General features: G+C 35.7%; 1 protein-coding gene across 1 annotated transcript in view; it reads right to left on the bottom strand.

Annotated features, from left to right (window-relative positions):
* Positions 1 to 25,321, bottom strand: part of PPFIBP1 (PPFIA binding protein 1) — a 211,895-nt gene that overhangs the window by 54,069 nt on the left and 132,505 nt on the right. Inside the window, exons 3-4 of the mRNA XM_044678659.1 lie at positions 18,783 to 18,888; positions 12,834 to 13,039 (exon numbers count right to left, since the gene is read on the bottom strand). Coding sequence (XP_044534594.1) covers positions 12,834 to 13,039; positions 18,783 to 18,846 — 270 coding nt within the window. The 5' untranslated portion in view covers positions 18,847 to 18,888. The remainder of the gene's footprint in view (positions 1 to 12,833; positions 13,040 to 18,782; positions 18,889 to 25,321) is intronic.

Here is a 25,321-nt window from a genome sequence, read left to right as displayed (position 1 = left end):
TAATATATTTGAAGAGTTAAAAGTAATAAGTCAGCTCTTCTGCCACAAGCTGATAGGCTTTGGGTTAGAGACTAAGGGAAGCATATTAGTTCTCAGAAGAATCTGTTCTCTTCCTGGAGCCAACCATAGAAGACAGCCACATACCCTCACTTCTTCCCACCATTCTCCCTTCAGGCAGGAGTCTGTTGTCTATCATGTATATTTAATATGCCAACCACATCTATTTTCTTCTCATCATTAAGGTTATCTATTCTTTCAAACTAATTTGTTGTTTGTTTTTTTAATAAATACATAGCAAAAGTCCTTGAAAATGCTCTCAACCAAGAAATAGTAGTTGCTAATAAGAGTCGAGGGTTGCAGGGATAGGAGAGAAAAGTAACGTATTAAGATGCAATTAGACTGGTCCCCATTTCTTAACAATTCTGCCTCACATACTATAAAAAACCTTATTTCTTCCTAAAATACCTGGTCATTTTTTCATTCCTCTCCTATTCCATTCCTCTCCACAACCATGTATGCTAAAAAAAGTCTTTCATTATCATGAAAGAAAAGGCAAAATAGAGTTAACTGTAAAGAGTTCTGGCATACTCTAGCAAGTATCTCTAGCAAGTGGAATAAACGCCATGTAATAAGTTTTCATTCCCTAACCTGGTTTATTCCTCGGGTAGAGGGAATTCATGCTGTCGTATCTGAATGCTCCAGTAAAACACTATGTAGGAACAACCGAAAGAAGAAACCTCTGCTCCAGATACATTTATAAGTGAATCATATTAAATGTTTAAAGAGTAATTATGCTTATGCTTTACAAATTATCCTCAAAAGCTGAGAAATCACAATTAAACATTTAAAACAATCTAATTTGACTTCATAGACTCTTATGGGGGGAAGCTAGGCGGCTCAGTGAGCTGAGAGCCAGGCCTAGAGATAAAGAGTTCCTGGGTTCAAATCTGGCCTCAGATACTTCTAAGCTGTACGATCCTGGGCAAGTCCCTTAACCTTTATCACTCTTCTGCCTTGGAGCCAATACACAGTAGTGACTCTAAAGTGGAAGGGTGAGGATTTAAAAAAATTTCCTCTTATGGGATGGGACAAATATAGTCCAAATGCCAAATGCACAGAAATATACAAGACCAATAGCACTAATGAATATTGATGCAAAATTTTCAAATAAAAACATAGTATTTTCAAAACGTTATTCACTTTGACCAAGTCAGATTTTTACCAGACTGGGAACATGAGGGAAACCATTTACAAAACAAATCATATCAAACCAAAACATTCCAAATAACTTGATATCAATAACTGTATTTTTTGCAATTTTGCAAAAAAAACCTACAAAGCACAGCATACAAGGGTTACTTTTTAATGTGATAAAATTGCATTTGTTAAACAAAAAGCTAGCATTATAAAAAAGAACTAGAAGCCCTCCTAATAATTTTAGGGATATCGCAAGAAGTCCCTTCTACTCCTTGTAATTTAACAGTTTTGGAAATGCTAGAGATAGTAAAAAAAAAAAAAAAAAAAAAAAAGAGAAGGAAAGTAAATGAATAAGCATAGAAAAAGAGAAGATAAAATTATCCATTTGTTAATAATATAAAGGTATGATGGGAAATTAGATCTGCAGCGAATAAGCCAAGAAACTAACCCAATAATTTCAGTAAAATAAGATTCAAAAGAAACCCACACAATCCAATAGCATTTCTAAGTAGTATGTGTTCTTAAATTGGAATTGTTGAATTTGTTTTTTTAAATAATGATAATTATATTTCAATATAATTCGTTTCATTTGTAATTCTGTATACTTTATTTTGTGCATTTAAAACCATTATTCTAGAAAATTCCATAGGTTTTACCACATTGCCATAGAAGCCTATGAAGCAAAAAAAGTTAAGAATCCCTGGGACATAAAAGCAACCACAAAATCTGGGAGGAATTCTAAAATATGTAACATACCTGGGAGTCAGTCTACCCAGGAACATTCAAGACACATAAAAGTACAACTACAAAACACTGTTTAAAGAAAATATAAATAAAATTACCATAATACCTGAATGAATTTTTAGATTTAGTTCTATAATGATCAAATTACCAAGGGAGTACTTTATGTAGCGCAACAAAATAATAAAAAAATATACTTAGAAGACCAAAAATTCTAGAACCTCAAGGAAAACAAAGCAATAAGGGGAGAGTAAGAGAATTTCTGGACCTCAAATTATATATAAAGCATTAATATTTGATCAGGGTTAAAAAAGTATCACAATAGAAAAGAATGTCAATGGAACAAACTAAGCTAAGGAAGAGTCAGAAACAACTGAATTCAAGCTATAATAAGGCCAAGAACATAAATTAGTTGGAGAAGAACTTCCATGACTACAATTTTATCACATCACAAAATGGATGGCAGTTTGGCAGAAATTAGATTTAGGCTAACATGGGGGGGAAAGGACTGAATCTATGATTTCATTGGTTTGGGGGATTCCTGATAAAGAAATTCCCCTCTGAAATTTGCCTAGAAGATTTAGAAGTCACTTTTTCAGAGAACCAATATTACCAACTTATTTTGAACTATCTTGCCTTCTTGTTATGAGTTAACATGAGTAAGTCACAGGAACTCTATCCTGACTATCTTGAGTAGGGATAGTCTACAACCCTGTGATAACCCATTTATTTCTTTTACTCTTGGGATCAACTGTTATCACAATGACAGGATTCATAGTTTAATTACAATCTCAGGATACATGAAGTCCCCACTGTACAAGCCTCTAGCTGGTATCTCTCTACTTTGTCATTGTCCCCACATGATGCATTTGCTGCTATTGAGTTCTTACATTGGACCATTTCATGGTATTAGTCCTCATCAATGCAGATTTCAGTATCTTAATAAATAGCCTTTAAGGGTCACTGTGGCTGAAAACATTGACTAGTTCACCAATGAGCCTGCTCAATGAACCAGTATTGAGATTCCTCGGACACTTCGTCAGGGCATTTTGTCTACCTATCTGCCATATACCTCCTGGCTTCTGAAATCCCGACCACTACAGAAAAACTTTCCCAACCCCTCTTGGTTCTAGTGTCTTTCCTCTGTTGATTTTTTCCTACAGATCCTGTATATAACTTGTTTGATTATTGTCTCCTCCATAAGACTGTAAGCGCTTTAAGAGTAGGACTGCTTTTGGCCTTTTTTTTCATATCCTGTGCTTACTTGGCATATTATCTGGCATATAATAGGCACTTTTAATCTGGTGTGGAACAGCAAAAAATCCTAAAAAGATGATGCTGCTAAAGTGCTTCACTTAATATGCCAGCAAATTAAAAAACCTCAACAGTGGCCACTGAATTAGAAAAGATCAGTTTACATAAAGAACAGCAATGCCAAAGAAGCTTCAAATTATCAAACTATGCTCATTTCACATGTCAAGAAGGTTCTGTTTAAGATTCTGCAAGCTGGGGCAGCTAAGTGGTTCAGTGAATAGAGTCAGGTCTGGAGATGGGAGGTCCTAGGTTCAAATCTGGTCTCAGACACTTCCTAGCTATGTGACCCTAAGGAAGTCACTTAACCCCATTTGCCTACCTTCATAGCTTTTCTGCCTTGGAACCAATACTCACTATCAAATCAAAGACAGAAGGTAAGGGTTTAAAAAAAAAGATCTGGAAGTTAGGCTTCAGCAATATGTGAAATGAGAATTACCAGAAGAGCAGGCTGGTTGGAGGCAGAGGAACAAGAGACCAAATTGCCAATTTTGCTGGATTATGGAGAAAGCAAGGGAGTTTCCAAAAAAAAAAAAAATCTACTTCTGCTTCACTGACTATCCTTAAGTCTTTGACTGTATAGATCATAACAAAAAGTGGCAAGTCCTCAAAGTGAAAGGTGTAGCAGATCCTTTCCTGAGGAACCTACCTGTATGTGGACCAAGAAGCAACAGTCAGAACCAAACATGGAACAACTGAATGGCTAAGTAATCTTAGGATTGCTTAAGGAAAAGGTTTATGGCAAGGCTCCTTATTTATTTAACTTAAATGCAGAATATATCATACAAAATATCAGGCTGGACAAATCAAAAGTCAGAATTAAGGCTACTGGGAGAAATAGCAACAATCTCAGATATGCAGATGATACCACTTTGTTGGCAGAAAATTAAGAAGAAATAAGATGCCTATTAATAAGAGTAAAGAGGAGAGTATAAAAGCTGGCTTGAAGCTTAACATTAAAAAAAAAAAAGAAGATTCTGACAACTGGTCCCATCACTTCCTAGCAAAAGGGAGAAGGAATGTTAGATTTTAAGTTTCTTGGCCTCAGAGATCCCTGCAGGTGGGGACTGCAGCCATGAAATAAAAAGATGCTTGCTTCTTGGAAGGAAAGCTATGACAAATCTGGACAGCAGAGATATCATCTAACTTACAAAGTTCCATAGAGTCAAAGCTATGGTTTTTCTAGTAGCAATGTATGATTGTGAGAATTGCACAAGCTGAGCCCAGCAGAAGCAAAGCTTTCAAATAGTGGCCCTAGAGAAGACTTTTAAGAATCCCTTGGACAGCAAGGAGACTAAATCACCCAATACTTAAAAAAATTAACTCAGACTACTTTTTGGAAGGTCAAATACTAAAGATGAAGTTTATGTAATATGAATTATATAAGATTATACATTATTTCTATATAATCATGTAATATAAATCCACATAATTAGAAGACAGGTCATATTAGGAAAGACCCTGATATTGGGAAATATTGAATGCAAAATGAAGAGGGGATGACAAAAGATGAGATGGATAGATAGTGTCATGGAAGCAAGATCCTATGAACTCGAACAGATCTCAGGAGATAGTAGTGGATAAAAGGAATAGAAGAGTTTGGCATAAAGAGTCAGACATAACTGAATAAATGAATGAAAAACATCAATATTTTTTTAAGATATGAAGGGAATTCAAGTAATTAATATGATTTCTTTGAAGATGGTTAGTTCTTGAATAAATGAGCATATATCAAGGGAAATAAATCAAACTCCACAAAACACTCAAACATGAACCTTTTAGAATAGCTTTCATCTTTTCTCTATTTAGAAAACAACCCATCTGGCTTGCAACCAACTTCTTCAAATGGAGTTAGCAGAGAAGTTTTTTAATCTTATTTCTTATACCTTAAGGAAATTATCTTTCTTTTTAAAATGCAGAAGGAGGAAAGAAATTCTTCATCATTATTTACACAAATAAACACAACTAAGTATGCGTCCTTTGGCTGGTAAAAAACAAAGACAAATACAGATCTGTGGCTAAGAGTATTCATTCTCTGTTTAAAGGCCAGATAAAATTGAGTTTTTTTTCCAAAGAAAAGAATGTGGCATATTGACTGGAGAAAGAAGACATTGTTGGCCCTAAGAACAATACACAACAAAGACAAGACTAATAGTCTTACTATAGAGTGCATAGAGTGACTGTATTGCCTGCATGAACCATTTATTGCCTTCAAAATTTCTTCTAGTGGCTCTAGACTATCAGTGACTCATAGGGGATTCCTGCATATTCACAAGAGAAGCTTTTGAGATCTTATAAAGGGCAACTAACTCGAATTCTTAATGTTATAACATTTAAAGCATCCAACCATGAAATATAGGTGCCTTTAAAAACAAAAGAAGAAACCAATTCTATTATGACATCCACAATTACACAGAAAGGTTTGAAGATTCAAGGAGTAAATCAGGAGGAGATGAAATACAGAAGTGAATAAATGTAGCATGTAAGAGCAGCAACAGCCACAGAATGAAAACAGAAACTTCTTTCCAAATGTACATAAGGAGACAGGAGTGAGTGCAGAAATCTGGTAAAGGTAAGAGTGAAGACAGGGAGCATTGTGGATAGTGCCTGGTGATGCCTTGCCTCCAGGCGAATGCTTCTTTTGTAGGATATTACAGCATGAGAGGGTACATGAAAGGGAGGAGGGGGGGAACAGTAGTAGAGAGGAGAAATGTATTATACACTAGGTCAAATGAAGAGCTAGCAACAAGGGAAAGGTGACCTCTGGGGTCTGAGAAAGAGAAGAGCCTATAAAGTCATGGGGGAAAGGAAGGGCTGGGGGTGGGGATGCTCATGTGGGAAGTGAATACAGGAAAAAGAGAGAGAGATCAGATGATTATAGGAATCATGATTCAGAGTACGAGGATCTAGAGGAGATGGATAATGAAGAGAATAAGAGAGAAATCCTTTTTTGGAGAAAGGGACAAAAACTTTTTTTAAAGAACTAAGAGGTAGTTATTTTTGTTATGAATTAAGAGATTGCTACACATCACATACATGTTGGCAGAAAATCAATTTTTGAACAAGGTTTAGGAAAGTAGTAAATTTTCAGATCCAACCTTCAAATTAACTAATACAGATTTCACATTCCTTGATATGTCTACTTATAACCTTAAACAGTATGCCTAGGCTGCGACAAGACATAGTAGAGAAGAGATAACCTTGGAATCAGTAGAATCTGGTTCCAACTTTTACTGCTGTCATTTTAGCTGTGTGGTGATGGGTTCTCATTTTCCCTAGACAAGTTAGAGAAGAGTTGTGCATCATCCAATAGAGTGATTTTCCTTGAAGGAATTCCTCACATTGATGAAATCAAATCTGATCTAACCCCAAAAGCTTAATAAGTAATATTTCCATGACTCTTTATAGCTATCTTTTAAAAAAATTTTTTAAACTCTTACCTTCTGTCTTGGAGTCAATACTGTGTATTGGTTTCAAGGCAGAAGAGTGGTAAGGGCTTATCTTTTACATTTTTAAAAATTATACATGTTACTAATGTACCAATTATTGGGGGCAACTGGGTGGCTTAGTGGATTGAGAGCAGAGCCCAGAGACAGGTGGTCCTGGGTTCAAATCTGACCTCAGACATGTCCTAGCTGTGTGACCCTGGGCAAGTCACTTAACCCCCATTGCCTAGCCTTTACCACTCTTCTGCCTTAGAACCAATACACAGTATGGATTCTAAAACAGAAGGTAAGGGTCTTAAAAAAAAAAGAAAACAAATAAAATACTAATTATTGTTTTGACAGAAAATAACAAAATATCTAAAACATACTTTAAATATCAGTTTTTAAAATTCCATTTTCTGGAATTTATATGACCTTCTAGTAAGTTCTAAATACTTTTAAGAGTGCATATACATGCCCAAAACACATACTAGTTGGGCATAAAAAAAAATTAAGTCTCAGTCTTCCAGGTTAAGATGGCTGCAGAGTAGAAGCAGGACACTTTACTCTCCTCACTACCAACCCGTATAGCATACCTCCAAAGGACAAAAAAACCAAATCCAGATGAAAGAAGGGACCCTACAATAGGGCACAGTATTGAAGGTACGTGGGATTTGAGCACTTCCATGCTATAAGGGGGGGGAATAGCTCCCATAAAAATGTGAGCTGATTAACCCTCCCCCACCCCACCCACCGTACAAGAGTCAGAGGCTGTGCACCAGAGTTAGAGTGAGGGGGGGCACAAAATCTAGCTCGTTGTCAGCCAACTGGGATCACTAGGAGCTTGCCCCTGAAAGCAGCAAGACTTGAGACCCCAGGAAGCTAGAGAGCACAGACGTTGGATGAGGAAGTGGGGCTGAGAGAGGCAGTGGACAATGGAAGCAGCTCAGTGCACTGAGACTCGGGGGAAACCTCAGGTGGAGGAGCAAGTGTGGGCCAATTTCTGGGCTCTGGGCAGCCAACTAGGACCACAAGGGCTTGACCCTGAAAACAGCTACATCAGAGACCCTAGGAGGCTAGGGATCACAGACCTTGGGCGCAGGAGTGAGGCTGAGAGGGGCTGCAGAGAGCACAGGCCTAGCAGACAGTGGAAGACAAGAGACTCACAAAGTAGCCTCAGGCAAAAACTGCTCCTTAGCTCCATACAAAGAGAATCTGCCTGCCTTACTCAGACTTCTGGCTGAGAAAAATAATGATGCTAACTAAGCAAGGCCCAAGAAATAACCACCAAAAAGACCAAAAAAAAGCTCTGACACTTGATAACTTCTACACAGAAAAAAACCAGAAAACAGAGGAGGACAAACAATTAAAGACATCCAAACCTTCCCCAAAAAAAAGAAAATTGGTCACAAGCTCTTGAAGAATTCAAATCTGAGATCATGAGAAAGATGGAAGAGATCTGGTAAGAAAATAACAGTTTAAAAGGCAGAATTTCACAATTGGAAATTGAGGTTCAGAAATCAAATGAAATGATAAGCAAATAATTGAAGACCAGAAATGACCATTTGGAAGCCATGAAGAGCCAGATAGACCAGACTGAAAAGAAAAAGAAAAAGATTATAGCCGAAAACCAGACTTTAAAGGCGAGAACTGGGCAAGAAGAAGCGAATGATCTCACAAGAGAGCAAGAATTAATAAAGCAAAGTCAAAAGACTGACAAAATAGAAGGAAACACGAAATATCTCAATGAGAAGATAATAAATAAAGAAAACAGGTCTAGAAGAGACAACTTGAGAATTTATTGGTCTCCCAGAAAAATCAGAGACAAATAGAAATCTAGATTATCATGCTACAAGAAATTATCCAAGAAAACTGCCCCAATGTCCTTGAACAAGAGGGCAAATTAGACATTGAAAGAACCCATAGAACACCGTCTACACTAAATCCTCAGAAGACACCCCCTAGAAATGTAATAGCCAAATTCAAAAGCTTCCAAATTAAGAAGAAAATATTACAAGAAGCCAGAAAGAGACAATTCAGATATCAAGGAACACCAATCAGGATTACACAGGATCTGGCAGCCTCCACACTACAAGACCACAAGGCTTGGAACACGATATTCAGAAAGGCAAGAGAATTCGGTCTACAACCTACCCATCAAAATTGACTATATACATCTAGGGGAAAGTGTGGGCATTCAACAAGATAGAAGATTTCCAAGTATTTGCACAGAAAAAATCAAGACTAAATAGAAAGTTTGATATCCAAGCACAAAAACCAAGAGAAACATGAAAAGGTAAATAAGAAAGAGAGGAGAAAGAAAGAAAACTCTTATCTTTAAATTGCCTTCTTCAAGGGCTTCAATAAGATCAAATTATTTGTATTCCTATATGGAGAAATATTATGTGTAATTCTAAAAAATTGTACTCACTATTATAGTAATTAAAAGAATTAGTCATAAGGAGAGGTTGGAGTACTAAATGGTCTAAGATGATATGGGAGGAAAAGGGGGAGAGGGAGGAATAGAAGATGGCACCAAGAGTAGCTTGAAGGAATAAGAAAAATAGAATAATCTATACCACACAAAGAGGGCATGGGAAGGGGTGGAGATGAATACTATTATAAGAAGGAGACGACGAGAGCGTTAATAGGAAATACTTAAAACTTACTCTCAGCGGAAATAATCCTGACAAGGAGGAGTAGCTAGATCCATTGGGATATCAAATTCTAAATAACCCTATAGATAAAGTCAGAAGGTATAAACCAAGGGGGGCAGTGGGGTGGGGTATTCTTAAAGTAAGGGGAAGAGAGGGGGGAAGGAATTCATTAGGGCTTAAAACCTAATAAGAGGGGAAGCAAGGGGGTGGAAAGGGTAGTAATTCAAGGGAGGGGACAAGGGAGACTGATTTAAAACAAACCATTGGTTTAAAAGGAAATAGCGTAAGAAGAGGATACCAAAATGTTAGGGAATACACAGCTGATAATTATAACCCTGAATGTGAATGGGATGAACTCGCTCATAAAACAGAAGCAAATAGCAGAGTGGATGAGAAAACAAAATCCTACCATATGTGGTCTACAAGAAACACAAATGAGGCAGGTGGACATACACAGGGTTAAGATCAATGGCTGGAGCAAAATCCTTTGGGCTTCAACTGAGAAAAAAAAGGGAGGAGTGGCAATCATGATTTCTGATAAAGCCAAAGTAAAAATTAGATATGATTAAAAGAGATAGGGAAGGTAATTATATCCTGATAAAAGGCAGTATAGATAATGAGGAAATAACAGTACTCAACATGTATGCACCGAACGGTATAGCATCCAAATTTCTAAAAGAGAAACTGGCAGAGCTTAAGGAGGAAATAGACAGTAAAACTATACTAGTGGAAGATCTAAATATTCCTCTATCAGACCTAGATAAATCACACCAAAAAATAAATAAGAAAGAGATAAGAAAGGTGAATGAAATCCTAGAAAAATTAGATTTAATAGATATGCGGAGAAAAATAAATAGGGACAAAAAGGAATACACCTTCTTTTCAGCTGCACATAGTGCTTACACAAAGATTGACCGTGTACTAGGGCATAGAAACATGGCAAACAAATGCAAAAGAGCAGAAATAATAAATTTTCAGATCATAATGCAATAAAAATAATAATCAGTAAGGGCACATGGACAGGCAAATAAAAAACTAATTGGAAATTAAATAATATGATTTTCCAAAATAAGATAGTTAAAGAACAAATCATAGAAACAATAATTTCATTGAAGAGAATGGCAATGATGAGATATTCTACCAAAATCTGTGGGATACAGCTAAAGCAGTACTAAGGGGGAAATTAATATCCTTGAGTGCATATAATAACAAATTAGAGAGGGCAAAGATCAATGAATGAGCATGCAAATCAAAAAACTAGAAAGGGAATAAATTTAAAATCCCCAGTTAAAAACTAAATTAGAGATTATAAAAATCAAAGGAGAAATCAATAAAACTGAAAGTAAAAGAACTATTGATTTAATAAATAAGACTAGAAGCTGGTACTTTGAAAAAATAAATAAAATTGACAAAGTACTGGTCAATCTAATTTAAAAAAGGAAAGAAAACCAAATTATCAGTATCAAAGATGAAAAGGGAGACCTCATCTCTAATGAAGAAGAAATAAAGGCAATCATTAAAAACTATTTTGCCCAATTATATGGCAATAAATATAGCAATCTAGGTGATATTGAAGAATATTTACAAAAATATAAATTGCCTAGATTAACAGCAGAAGAAATAGAATACTTAAATAATCTCATAGCAGAAAAAGAAATTGAACAAGCCATCAAAAACTCCCTAAGAAAAAATCCCCAAGACCAGATAGATTCACAAGTGAATTCTATCATACCTTCAAAGAACAACTAATTCCAATACTATGCAAACTATTTGATACATTAAGCAAAGAAGGAGTTCTACAAAACTCCTTTTATGACAAATATGGTTCTGATCCCAAAGCCAGGTAGATCAAAAACAGAGAAAGAAAACTATAGATCAATCTCCCTAATGAGCATAGATGCAAAAATCTTAAACAGAATACTAACAAAAAGATGCCAGCAAGTGATGACAAGGGTTATTCATTATGATCAGGTGGGATTTATACCAGGAATGGAAGGATGGTTCAACATTAGGAAAACCATTTCACATAATTGACCATATCAACAAGCAAACCGACAAAAACCACACAATTATTTCAACAGATGCTAAAAAAAACCTTGACAAAATACAGGAATACAAGGGCCTTTCCTAAAAATAATAAATGGTATATATCTAAAGCCATCAACAAACATCATCTGCAATGGGATAAATTAGAATTAGAATTAGAAGCATTTCCAATAAGATCAGGAGTGAAACAAGGATGCCCATTGTCACCTCTATTATTTAACATTGTACTGGAAACACTAGCAGTAGCACTTAGAGAAGAAAAAGGAATTGAAGGTATTAAAATAGGCAATGAGGATGCTAAGCTATCACTTTGCAGATGATATGATGGTCTACTTAAAAAATCCTAGAGGGGCAGCTGGGTAGCTCAGTGGAGTGAGAGTCGGGCCTAGAGACAGGAGGTCCTGGGTTCAAACCCAGCCTCAGCCACTTCCCAGCTGTGTGACCCTGGGCAAGTCACTTGACCCCTATTGCCTACCCTTACCACTCTTCCACCTATAAGTCAATACACAGAAGTTAAGGGTTTAAAATAAAAAAAAAAAGTAAAAAAAAATGATACATGTAAAATCCAGTGGAATTGTGCGTCAGCTAAGGAGGCATTAAGGAAATTTGGGGGAGAAGGAAAGATCATGAAATATGTAACTATGGGAAAATATTCGAAATTAAAATTAAAAATTAAAAAACAATCAAATAAATAAATGGGGGAAAAATTAAGTCTCGCTTTACTGATAATGAAATTGAGGAATAGATTAGGTAAAACTTCCCAAAGTAATACAACCAGTAATAATAGGAACAAGGAAAATTAACTTAAATCAAAATGAGCTTAACTACTTTAAAATTTTATATTATCATTTTAGGTTTCCTTAAATGAACGTTCGTGAGTTGGTAGGTCTATGAGGAATCAGACAAGTAGACAACTTGGGGCTCAAAAATGCCAGGTGTTTTAATGATAGACAAACATTAGAATGTCAAATGTATCAATGTGGAGTTTTTGGTATCACACCAAACTATAGAAATCTTTGAGCCATACATATTAATGGCTTGATATTCATATTAGGCAGGCTGGTGGTATATATTTTATATAGCACATGCATGGCTCTCATAAACATGTTGGCAGATTAGGTGTTTGTCTGTTTCATTCAAAGGGCTGAATGTCCAATAAAGAATAAGGACCTCTGGATCAGGGTTATATGTCTGCACCATCACCAGTGTGAATTCAATGTTTCCTGCTCAGAGATAATGATGAAAAGAGAAGAGAAAATACAGTCATAATACTTAACAAAAGCCAACTGGCATTTAAATCGTTGCAACACAGAATAAAAAGAACCTAACAGCAATATATACTATTAGTGTGGAAATTGAAATAGTTTAGGGTTTTTTTTTTAACTCTGAAAGTCAAGGACTCCTAGTTCTGTACAATTTTAGTAAACAAGGATTCAAATTAAATATAAGTATTCACCATTTGACTCTGAAGCCATTCAATCAGAGTTTCTGCTGTTGAATCAGGGACCTGACATCTCAATCCTTCTTTCTCATCTGTTTCCATCATCTCTAACAATCCACGGAGATCTTCCACAAGATGCAAGGCTCGCAAACTTCCCATGAATGGGGAGGTTGGAGATTGGCAATCAAAAATTCCATTAGAATATTCCAGGGCCTTAGAACCTAGAAAAAGTGAAATGAAAGCAATGAAACAGTTTACCATAAATCTAGCTCTTACAAAGCTGGAAGAAAAGCCATATTTATAGACTTCCTGGGAAACTATTTTATCAAAGTCATTGAGAAACTCATATGCTGAAGCAATCATATTCTGGAAATATCACCATGGTACCATATTCCCCTATACAGAGAGTTTAGCAAATAAATTCCTGACAAGATAATGAAATCATAAATGTCAGAGTTGGAAGAGATCTCAGAGTTCACTTAGTTTAACCCCAATCTAAAATACAGATTCCCTTACCATAGACAAAATAAATAGTTATCTAGTCTTGACCTTAATACTTTCACAATTGGGGAATTAATTATCTATCAAGAGAATGCATTCCACAATAACCACAATAAACATTAATTGTTGGGAAATTTTTTTTTCATATCAAATAAATATCAACCTCTCAATAAATTCCACCTAGTTAATTTAATGACTAACATTGAGCTGATACTTAGGACCAAAAAAAGAGACAGAAATAAGAGAATAACTAAATGCCCTTGATAAATTCAAATCACTTGGCCCACATGAATCCTATTCTCAGGTCCTAAAAAACACTGACAAGATATGAATGTTATACTACTGACAGTAGTTGAGAGATCATGGAAAATAAGAGCAGTATCATACAAAGGGAGGTTGGTTAATGTTGGCCCAATGTAGCCCCCTCTAAACTAAAAGAGATTAAAGAAAAGAATGTATAAAATTGAGGACAATTAATTTAACTTTAATTAGTGAGTAAATTCTAGATCATATCAAGCAATAAAGAGATGATTGCTGAATATCTTTATAGGAAAGCAGTAATTTCAAAACCCAACACAGTTTGATAAAGAAAAAGCCATACCAAATTGATCTGATTTGTTTGTTTCTTTTTTCCACATCATTTTATTTTTTTCAGAATATTTTTTCATGGTTATATGATTCATATTCTCTCCCTCCCCACTTTCCTCCCCGCTCCTGGAGCTGACAAGCAATTCCACTGGTTTATACATGTCATTACTCAAAACCTATTTCCATATTATTCATATTTGTAATAGAGTAATTTTTTAGAAGCCACAACCCTTAGTTCTTTCTCTATAAGTGATAGCATTCTTTTTCATAAGTTCCACAGAATTGTTCTTGATCATTGCATTGCTATTAGTAGCAATGTCTATTACATTTGATCGTTCCTCTGTTTGTTTTTTGACAGGATTATTAAACTAGCAGATGGAGGGAATATTTTGTATATAGTTTACCTAGATTTCAGCAAAGCTTTTGATAAAAACCTCTCATATTTTCTCATGGAAAAGTTGGAGAAATAGGAATTAGATCATATTATAATCAGATGGATTCAGAATGGACAGCCAAACTAAAATAATTATTGGTGCAAAGTCAAGGTAGCAAGAAATCATCAGGAGAGTAGTAGAAGGATTTGTGCTACAATATTTTTACCATTTTAATGCCTTAGATAAAGGCAGAGAAGACACGCACATCAGATCTGCAACTGCCACAAAAATGAAAAGGAGAGTCAATACACTGGAAAACAGAATTAGGTTCCAAAGGGAACTTCAATGGCTAGAGTAATATATTTTGCATGTGCACATACATGTTTATGTATATATGTGCATATATGTATACATGTGTGTTTAATATATAGATACACACACAAGGGTGTAGAGTTCTATTCTTTACTACAAGAAAATGAACCTTTTAAGACTGAGGAGACTTGATTCAGCAACAATTGTTTGGGGGGTTTGGGGAAAACCCTGGAATTTTTAATGGTCTGCAAACTCAATGAGTCATCAATGTGATGTAGCAGCAAAAAAAAAAAAAAATAGTGTGAATTTGAGCTGCTTTAAAAGAGGCATAAATTCTAACTCTATGGAGGTCATAATCTCACAATTCTATCAAAGATCCTCTGAGGTCATCTAGTATAACTCCTTCACTTTACAAATGAGCTAACTGGGGCCTAGAGAGATTAAGTGTCAGAGGTAGGATCTGAACCTGTATCTATAAGCTACAAATCGATTACACTTTCTACTTTACCATGTTGCCTTTCTGCTATTATCAGATCAATTTAATCTGGCTTATATAATGTGTCCGGTTTGGGGCATTACATTTTAAGAAGAACATTGATAAAGTGTCTGATAAGCTGTGCAGAGAAGTGAAGCAGAAGACAAAGGGTCTTGAGTATTTTATGAGGACTCTTTCCTGAAAGTGAGACTCTTCCCAGGGAGAAGAGTACTTAGCAGATACTTGACAGCTATATTCAAGTATCTGAAAGGCTGACATATGGGGAAGGTATTAGACTGTTTGGAACCAGAAGGATGAACCACAGGCATTGGATCAAGTGGCAATAAAGACAATTTAGGTCTGATGTTTAGGAAAAATATTTGAACAATTAGAGCTGTCCAAAAGTAGAATGGGTTACCTCTAAAGGTGATGGATTCTTCCTCCTTTTAGGTCTTTGAGCAGAGGCTGGAGATCACTTATCAGGTAGGTTATAATGGGGTTGCTTTCATATATGGGCTGGACTAGAGGGCCACTGAGGTCCCTTCCAACACTCCAATTATGTGCTTTAGTGATTCTACTTCTTCCAAGGGTTAATAAAGTAGAAAATTTCTAATATATGCTATCAAGGTACAAATAAGCCTTTATGGAAAATGAAAACTACTAATAAGAAACAGATTTATCTTTCAAGGTCATCTTCTATCAAATAAAAAATTTTGTGTACAAAAATAATATTAATTTATCTGATATTTCTAGAGATAATGAGGGAGGGAAAGCAGTCAAAGCACAAAATTATCTTGCCTCTACTGGCAAATAAACTATATCAAGAATCTATAAATGTACCATTCACTCTTGCCAAATTTATACTCCCTGCCCTTCATTAATGTCTCACTACAATGCCTATCTATTTAGGCTGGGAGGGAAATTGCCAATCTCTTGTCTGAGCATTTGCAGAGCTAAAAGCTCCCGACCAGAGTTGTGAATTGATCCAACCATTCTGGAAGGCAATTTGGAACTATGCCCAAAGGGCTTTAAATGACTGCCTGCCCTTTGATCCAGCCATACCACTGCTGGGTTTATACCCCAAAGAGATAATAAGGGAAAAGACTTGAACAAAAATATTTATAGCCAAACTCTTTGTGGTGGCAAAAAATCAGAAAATGAGGGAATGCCCTTCAATTGGGAAATGGCCAAACAAATTGTGGTATCTTTTGGTAATGGAATACTATTGTGCTGAAAGGAACTGGAGGAATTCCATGTAAACTAGAACAACCTTCAGGAACTGATGCAGAGTAAAAGGAGCAGAACCAGGAGAACATTGTACACAGAGATGAATACACTGTGGCACAATAGAATGTAATGGACTTCTCAATTAGCAGCAATGCAATGATCCAGGACAATTCTGAGGGACTTATGAGAAAGAAGCTATCCACATCCAGGGAAAGAACCGTGGGAGTAAAAATGCAGAAGAAAAACAACTACTTGATCACATGGTTCAATGGGAATATGATTGGGGATGTAGACTCTAAACAATCACTCAGTAAATATTAATAATAACAGCAAATTAATAACAGCAAATATTAATAAAAAATAATAATAAAAATAAAAATGATCAATGACACATGTAAAACCCAGAGGAATTGCTCATTGACTATGGGAGGGGGCTGGGAAGAAGCGAAAGAAAGAACATGAATTATGTAACCATGGAAAAATATTCTAAATTAATTAATTTAATAAAAATTTTAAAGTATAGTTCAATCCTTCTAAATCTGTCACAGGAATTAAATTGTGGTAGTGGTTTTCTACATATCCATTTTCTCACTNAGGGGGGAGGGGAGAGGAAAGAGAAAGAACATGAATCATGTAATTATAGAAAAATATTCTAAATAAAATAAATGAGCTTTAAAAACATTTACATTATATGTAATATAGTATAACACATATTGTAATTTATAATATAATAATAAAATAATTGTAAAAAATAAGTAAATAAAATAAAAGCTAACAAAAAGACTATCATTAATTGTTTCCTGGCTAGTAGAAGAAGGCTAGATTAGGGATGCTGTGGAATACACATATTCTCTGACCCAGATATATCAGAAGAAAGAAATTTTATGAAGCAGAGACATTTGACATTCTCTGAAGGGGAAAATATGTACTATATGGGAATAGTAGCATCACTAAATAACTTCTGAGGTAAAACAACCACAAAGAGAAATACCATAATTACAGAATAGACTCCACAAAGGAATCCAATTGAACTGGGGAGAAACGTAATATAAAGGAGAAAACACTAGTCTTAAAGAGTCAAAAGTACTGAGTTTGCATCCCAGCTCCAACAATACCTATAGTCATATATATATATATCAATCAGCCAGGGACTGAACCTCTTGGAATCTCAGTTTTTTTAAATCTATAAAAGGATAATAATGTTCATACAGTCTGCTTCCCAGGACTGTGAGAATGCAATTTTGCAAAACAAAAAGTATTATAGAAATGGGAGTGATAACAAGAGCTATATTTGACCTGAAATCTAGCTACTCTTAATTCCCACCCACTAATTCTAGACGTGTCCTCTATAATTGTGGTTCTCAAAGTGTGATCCTGGGACCTCTAAGAGTTCCCTGGGTAAAAATCATTGTTATAACAATACTAAGACATTTTAATTTCTAATGAGAAAAAATATTGATAGATATGAACTATGTAAACAAAAGCTTTTTGGGTAGGGCAGATCCTCAATAATTTTAGAGTGTAAGGGGCTCTCCACAGTCAAAGCAAGAACTGCTGGAGTCTACAGATCAAAACATACAATCTTCCACTTTATTTCCTTTATGAGTTTTTATTGTTTGTATGATGTCTTCTATCACAGTATAAGCAATATGGGAATATGTATTTCATGAAAGTACTGGTATAACCTCTATTATATTATTTAACCCTTTAGGGAGGAGAGAAATCTGAATCATAAAATGTCAGAAAACAGTTGTCAAAAATTGTTTCTGGAGGGGCAGCTGGGTGGCTAAGTGGATTGAGAGCCAGACCTAGAGATGGGATGTTCTGGGTTCAAATCTGGCCTCAGACACTTCCTAGCTATGTGACCCTGGGCAAGTCACTTAACTCCCATTGCCTAGCCCTTACAACTCTTCTGCCTTGGAACCAATACACAGTGTTGATTCTAAGCTGGAAGGTAAGGGTTATTTTTTAAAAATTTAGTATAAAGGGACTCTGAGACCAATCATTATTCTAAAACCATTCAGACTAAATCTAATCCTTCTTCCATATGGCAGTCCTTCAAATGATAGGCAGCTATCATATCCCTTCTTCCTAAGTCTTCTCTTCTATAGAACAAACATCCCATTTCCTTTAATCCTTATATGGCATGGCATCTCAGGCATCACTCCCTTGTGACCACTCTCCTCTACAAACCTTTTCTAGTTTGTCAAAATCCCTCTTAAAATGTGGTACCCACAATTGAATACCACATTGTAATGGTCACTCAACCATAGCATTTGGAAGCAAGAAAGAAATTAATACAACTTCTTCCAGCCCCCTTCTTTTATAGATGGGAAAACGGAGGCTTTGGGAGAGAAAGTGATCTGTTTAAGATTCCATGGCTTCTATATGGTTGAGGTGAAGTTGGGTCAAAACAATACAATCTTCTCCTTCACAGGAACACTTAAGCACTGAGCCTGGATTTCAGAAGTTGGAGACTGATCTTACCTGCTATGATTCCATCCATCTGCTCCAAAGCTGCTGCCAGCATGTCGCTGGCATCACTCATCATTTTCTAGTTTCTCAGGGGGAAGAGTGAGGTCACAACCTAGATCTGAAAAAAAGAAAACAAAAACAATGACAAAGTTATTAACTGCACTCAGAACTAAACATCGACTCTTACTTGGCAAATTATGATTTCAAGTATTAGTCCTGTATGCTGAAGTAAGAGCCCTGATGTATATTAAGGAATTTACTCATTTATTTATTCAATGGATATTTGTCAAAGACTAATATTATTTTTAAAAGTATACTCAGATTCAGGAGGAGACCCAGATAATACTATTATTACACCTAATAATTGAAATTTATGGTACTTTAATGTGAGGAAAATACATTACAGGCATGGTCTTATAAAAATTTCTCCCTAGTCTTCTTAGATGCTATTATTGATTTATTTTTCAGTTAAGGAAATGGAAGCTGGAAAAGGTTAAGTGACTTCCCCAGGGTCACACACAGTCAAGACCTTCAGGAGAATCTGAACCTAGGTCTTCCTGATTCCAAGTCCAGCACTTCAATCTAGTTGGTAATTCCTTTCTGTGGGTGTGGTCCCATTCTGGTAACATACAGAACTATTAAGCCTTTCTAAGGTTTTAGGACAGGGGTCCACAAACTATGACCTGGTTCTAGTTCCAAATCCTGCTAACTACCTGGGTTTTTACATTTTTAAATGTAATAAAACTTTATTTTAAAATGTAAAAAACATTTGTAGCTCTAGGGACGTTTAAAAACAGGCAGCTAAGATTTGTTTCTCTGCCTGGAGTAGCCTTCACCTACCTCTCTTTCATTCATTCATTCATTCATTCATTCATTCATTCATTCATTCATTTATTATTTAATTTTATTTTTTAAGTTTTTATTTTGAATATTTTCCAATAGTTACATATTTCATGTTCTTTCCCTCTCCCTCAAACCCTAAGCCCCCTTAGCTGACACACAATTCCACTGGGTGTTACATGTATCATTGATCAAGACCTAATTCCATATTGATAGTTGGACTAGAGTTATCGTTTAGTGTCTACATCCCCAATAATGTCCCCATCAGCCCATGTGTTCAAGCAGTTGTTTTTCCAGTTCTTCCTCTGAATGTGGCTAGTTTTCTTTCTCATAAGTCCCTCAGCCTTGCTCTGGATCCTTGCATTGCTACTAGCAGAGAAGTCCATTGTGTTTGATTGTACCAGTGTATCAGTCAGTCTCTGTGTACAATGTTCTCCTGGTTCTGCTCCTTTCACTCTGCATCAATTCCTGGAGGTCTTTTCAGTTCACATGGAATTCCTCCAGTTCTTTATTCCTTTGAGCACAATAGTATTCCATCACCAACAGATACCACAATTTGTTGAGCCATTCCCCAATCAAAGGACAGTCTCTCATTTTCCAATTTTTTGCCACTACAAAGAGCTCAACTATAAATATTTTTGCACATGTATTTTTCCTTATTATCTCTTTGCCTACCCCTCTTTTAGATCATCAGTTTTCAAACATTTTAGTTTAAGGATCCCTTCACACTCAAAAATTACTGAGGACTTTTTGTCAGTAATTTCCTCAAGGTATATAGATGCCTAGTAATGAGTTCTGTGAGTCCCACCTATAAAAAGCTATAAACAGTAGGGTAATATTCTTTGCATAATTCCACATTGTTTTCCACAACAGTTGTACTAATTCATGATTCTAATAACTGTGACTGTCTTTCCATAAGCAATCCAACTATTCCTATCTTTTTCAATGTTTTCCAGTTTGTTGGATGCAAAGCAAAACCTCAGAGTTGTTTTGATTTGAATTTCCCTTATTATTAGAGACGTGAAGATAGTATAATCAAATCAAGAATTTAAAGTACCCCATTCTTGGCTTGGAGGAGACCTTTTCCCTGGGTCCTGTGTTGGCTTGCCAGGTGAGTGAAACTCTGGCCAAAGAAAGCACTGGGACTTCTGGCTGAATCCAAATAGGGACAAGGGATGTGGGGAAGCCCCTGCAGGGCTGAGCCTTACTTCTCCAGAGAAGGGCTGGTAGGCTTGTTAAAATCTGTCTCTTTCCTTACTCTAGTAAGTGACTTGAGAACTCATACTTAATGGTAAGTAGGGATACAGTTCTTGTTTTGATTACCTAAAAATAGATAAGGGGAGAGTTAATCCTATCTTCACAGAGTCTTGAAACATTTTTTCATATGATTATTAACAAGTTATAGTTTTTTTGAGAACTGTATGTTCACAGCTTTTGACCTATTAGGGAATGACTCTTAAAAATGTTTTAGTGGGGCAGCCAGGTGGTCAGTGGATAGAAAGCCAGAACTGGAATGAGGAAGACCTAAATTCAAATCTGACCTCATACATTTCCTAGCTGTGTGTCCCTAGGCAAGTCACTTAACCCCAAATGCCTATACATTTCCTCCATTCTGCCTTAGAATATAGTAGATGCTAAGATGGAAAGCTAGAGGCTTCGAAAAAAATTTTTTACATAATTTTTTTTTACTTTTTACATCCCTATAACTTCTCAAACTTCTTCCATTCCTGTTACTCTGTCCACTGAATCTTCCCTTGCAACAAAGAAAAACAGCCAAGAAAGACAAACTGTCCTAGCAAAAGCATCTAACAATGTATACAAAATTCCATGCCTAGAATTTCCCACATTTCCACCAGAGGTTTTAAGAGCATGTTTCCATCATCAATTTTTGGTAATCAAAATTGGTCAGTTGCATTTAATCTGATTCTGATGTCTTTTGGCACACTTCTTTGCATTATTTTAGTCATATATTTTTATATTCATTCTGTTTTCTTCACTGCATTACTTCAGTGAGTCATCCAAATTTTCTCTGTATTCTTCATATCACTATTTTCTTTGCTACAATGGTATCCACTGCCTTCTCCATCTTCTGGGAATCTACTTTGCTTTCAGTTTTCTAAAAAAGATGCTACTATGAATATTTTGTTAATAAATTCTTGTTGATGAATGGGACCCTTTCCCCTTCTCCTTGGCCACCTTGGGATATATGTGGGAATGAATACTAGAACATCTTTTCTCACACAATTCCAAAGTGATTTTCCGAAAAGCTGGAATAATTTACATCGATAGCGTATCCATGTGCGTGCTTCCCAAAGTCCCTTCAGGACTATTTCTGTCTGGCTATTTGTCATCTTGATTAGATGGTATATGAAACATGAGTTATTTTCATTTGAATTTCTTTCAATATTAATGATTTAAAGTATTTTTCACCAGTGGAAATGCGCATCGGCTATTGGGGTGGGGGTGGAAGGGGGGAGAGTAAGAACATGAATCATGTAACCATGGAAAAATTTTTTGTAAAAAAATAAAATTTAAAAATTTAAAATATTTTTCATTTGGTTGTTCCTTTCCTTTTCCAAACTCCATCAGAAACTTCCCTTTTGGGGGGGGGGGGAAACCTTCCCCAACTGAGCTTCTTTGATAATGACAAACCTCATCTCATCTCTTGCTACCAATAGTATCATTACCCCTACGCCTACAACAAATAACCTACTATTTTATGTAGAAGACTGAGTTTGCCTTCTGCAAACTCCCTTATTTCCATTCTTCTATTCCTGTAAAAGCTATTTACCTCTCCTCTTTTCTTTCCTCAGAGGTATCTATAATTCTCACTAAGTTCAATAGCTTGTGTCTTGATGAAGCATCTTTGAGATTGCAAAATACTTTACAGATATTGTCTCATTTCATCCTCACAACAACCTTGGAAAGGTAGGGGATATTGTAGCCTCCGTTTTATAGGTGAGGAGACTGGGACAGACAGAGGTTGGATGAATTGCAATGGTTCAAAGGCTGATGAGTATCTGATGGATTTAACTCAATCTTCCTGACTCTAGACCCAGCACGCTGCTCACTGTTCCATCTAGCAGCTTCATGCTACATATATATATATATTCTTGATCCCTTCCTCTCCCAAATCCTCCTAGACTTTGCTCAAGGCATCATCTCCTTTCTCCTCACCGTTTTCAGTCTGTGCCTAACATATCTGATAACAGGCTTAGGTCTCCACAATTCTTAAATTGTCTTTGCTGACCATTCTAACTCATCCAGCTACTGTTCCTTCCCTTTTACTGATAAATATCTAGAAAACTCATCTACCATTAGAGATCAAATTAAAAGCAAAGACTTATCGTGGTTTTAGAGGCCTGGAGGTGGAATACCTTCTTCTAGGTATGGAGGTAATAGAATGACTACAAGTAGTTAATGTTGTATAAGTTGGTAAATGCTGTCACCGTTACAGTAGTTTTTCTTAACTAGTTTTCTTTCTAGGTAGAGATCTATACGGATGATGGTAGTTACTGCAAAGTGCTAATATATTATTGGGTTTAAAAAACAAAAAACCATAACTACTCTTTTGAAACTACCGTCTCTAAGGTCATTGATATAATAATCAAATCCAATGGTCTTAAGAAATAAGTTCTTTGAGACAAGGGATTAAACCATCAATCAGCATTTATTAAGAGTCTACCATGCATACAAAGATATGAAACTGTAACTGCCATCAAGAAACTTAACTAAATTTTATAATTTCTATTTGTCTAGCATAGTGATTTATACACAGTTGGCATCTGAGAAATATTTGTTGCTAAAAAAATTGTTGAAGAGCTTTAATTTACACAGGTTATATCTAATATTAGAAATTAAAACTTATAAATTACTAAACATTATGCATAATTTAAAAGCAATTGTAAGTCTATTACATGTTAGCATAACATACTTTATGAAAAATAACTATATTTTCTAAAACAAAAATATTGAGTGAGCATTGTTTTACATATTTTGCAGATCTTCTTATGCCTATCTAATAGAAGATAACTGGATTCTCATATGTGCTTCTGCATTCAATCTGTTGTGAGATGATGTTTTGGCTGTGAAATTTATGAAGAAAATCTAGCCTTACACAGATAAATAGTTAAAAAGGGAAGGGCTATTTCAATAGGCAAGCAATGTCTTAGTGCCATTATGAAAGTAGTTTTGACATCATCAGGGGATCCAAGGACACATTTTGAAAAGTGCTATCTTAGAGGGTTCTATCTGGGTCACTAAAAGTACACAGGTCTCTGCAATCAAGTAAGATCTTAGACTCTCTGGAATCTTATAGGATACAAGTAAAATTTTATTAATCTCTGTTGGGTATTCTGACATGGATTTGGAAAAAGGTGAAGTCATTTTAACAAGATGGCAAAAAAGTTGTATAGAACACATTATTTTAAGTAAGTAGACTTAGATGACAAGTAAAATTTTCAAACAAGATTATGTCGTATTCATGAATGAGGTTAGTCAAATCATTTTTAAAAGGAGGAGGGATTTATGCTAGGTTGTAGAGTTGTAGTTTTTTTCCCCTAGTGAAAAAATTAGAATGATTTTGTGATTAATGACGCTTCCAGGACTAAAACTCTCCAAGTCTATGAGAATGCCTAAAAGTTCAGGGACATCAATTTGTGTCTCTGTTTCTAAGTAGCTAAATCTAATCTTTTGTTTGAGGTTCACAAAAAAGATTTACAGCTATGGCAGATAGAGGCTTCTCTGTGCAAATATTCCCTCTACTTTAGATGAAGAAATTAGGGCCCAGAGAAGTAAAATCCCTTGTTTAAGATCACATGGTAAAGCCAAGCCTACAACCTACATAAACGTGTTCTTGTTGTTGTACACAATGCAAGAGAGAGAATAATTTTAGATATCAAGCTTTAGAGTAAAAAACTCAAAACCAAAAGAAAACACAGAAGAGGGAAAGTATGAGATAGCAAAACTATCTCTGAAGTTCCTTCAATCACTTGATTCCACGTAACTAAATAGCTTAAATTCCCTCTCATTTTAGTATGAGCACATCATGGAGGTATAGATAAAATTGATAAGTTATTTAAAACGAGCAAACATCCCCCCCCCAAAAAAAAACATATGCCTGGATGAATCGTCCACATCTACAAAATTCACATTAAAAAGAATACTGAAACTTCACATAAAAGTAAAATAAGAAATAAATATTTATCTTAACCTCCCCCCAACTTCTAAACAAGTTATTTTTCAAATGGGACAAGAAAAACTTTCCATTGGGAGCAGCTGCCCATTTCTTTCCCGTTTCTAATCCTAGAGACATTTCAGGTACCATAAGACTAAAGGTGTGGGAAACACTGGCCTAATTATTGCTTGTGCTATTTCTCACTTAGTAAAGAGCACTTGGGCCTTTGACTCCATCCTTTCTTCAAGTATTAATTTAGTCGCAGTGGAAAAAACCCCAAAGTACAATTCTATTCTATATGGCCTGTAAGTCCATTCCATGTTGAGAAGGCTGAAACTGTTGAGGTAAAGGGTATTGCTGCTAATATGCTCCTGGGGGCTATTTTATTTCCAGGGAATTTTTGGATGTGAAACATGGGATTAGTTTAGATGCACTCTTTTTTTTTTCTTTTTCTTTTTTTTTAACATTTATTAATATTCATTTTTAACATGGTTACATGATTCATACTCCTCTTATCCCCTTCAACTCCCCCCCC

The sequence above is a fragment of the Gracilinanus agilis genome, chromosome 5 (genome assembly GCF_016433145.1).
Source record: "Gracilinanus agilis isolate LMUSP501 chromosome 5, AgileGrace, whole genome shotgun sequence".
Taxonomy (NCBI): domain Eukaryota; kingdom Metazoa; phylum Chordata; class Mammalia; order Didelphimorphia; family Didelphidae; genus Gracilinanus; species Gracilinanus agilis.
Note: the sequence above shows the minus strand (reverse complement) of the source record. Positions and strands in the feature narration are given on the sequence as shown.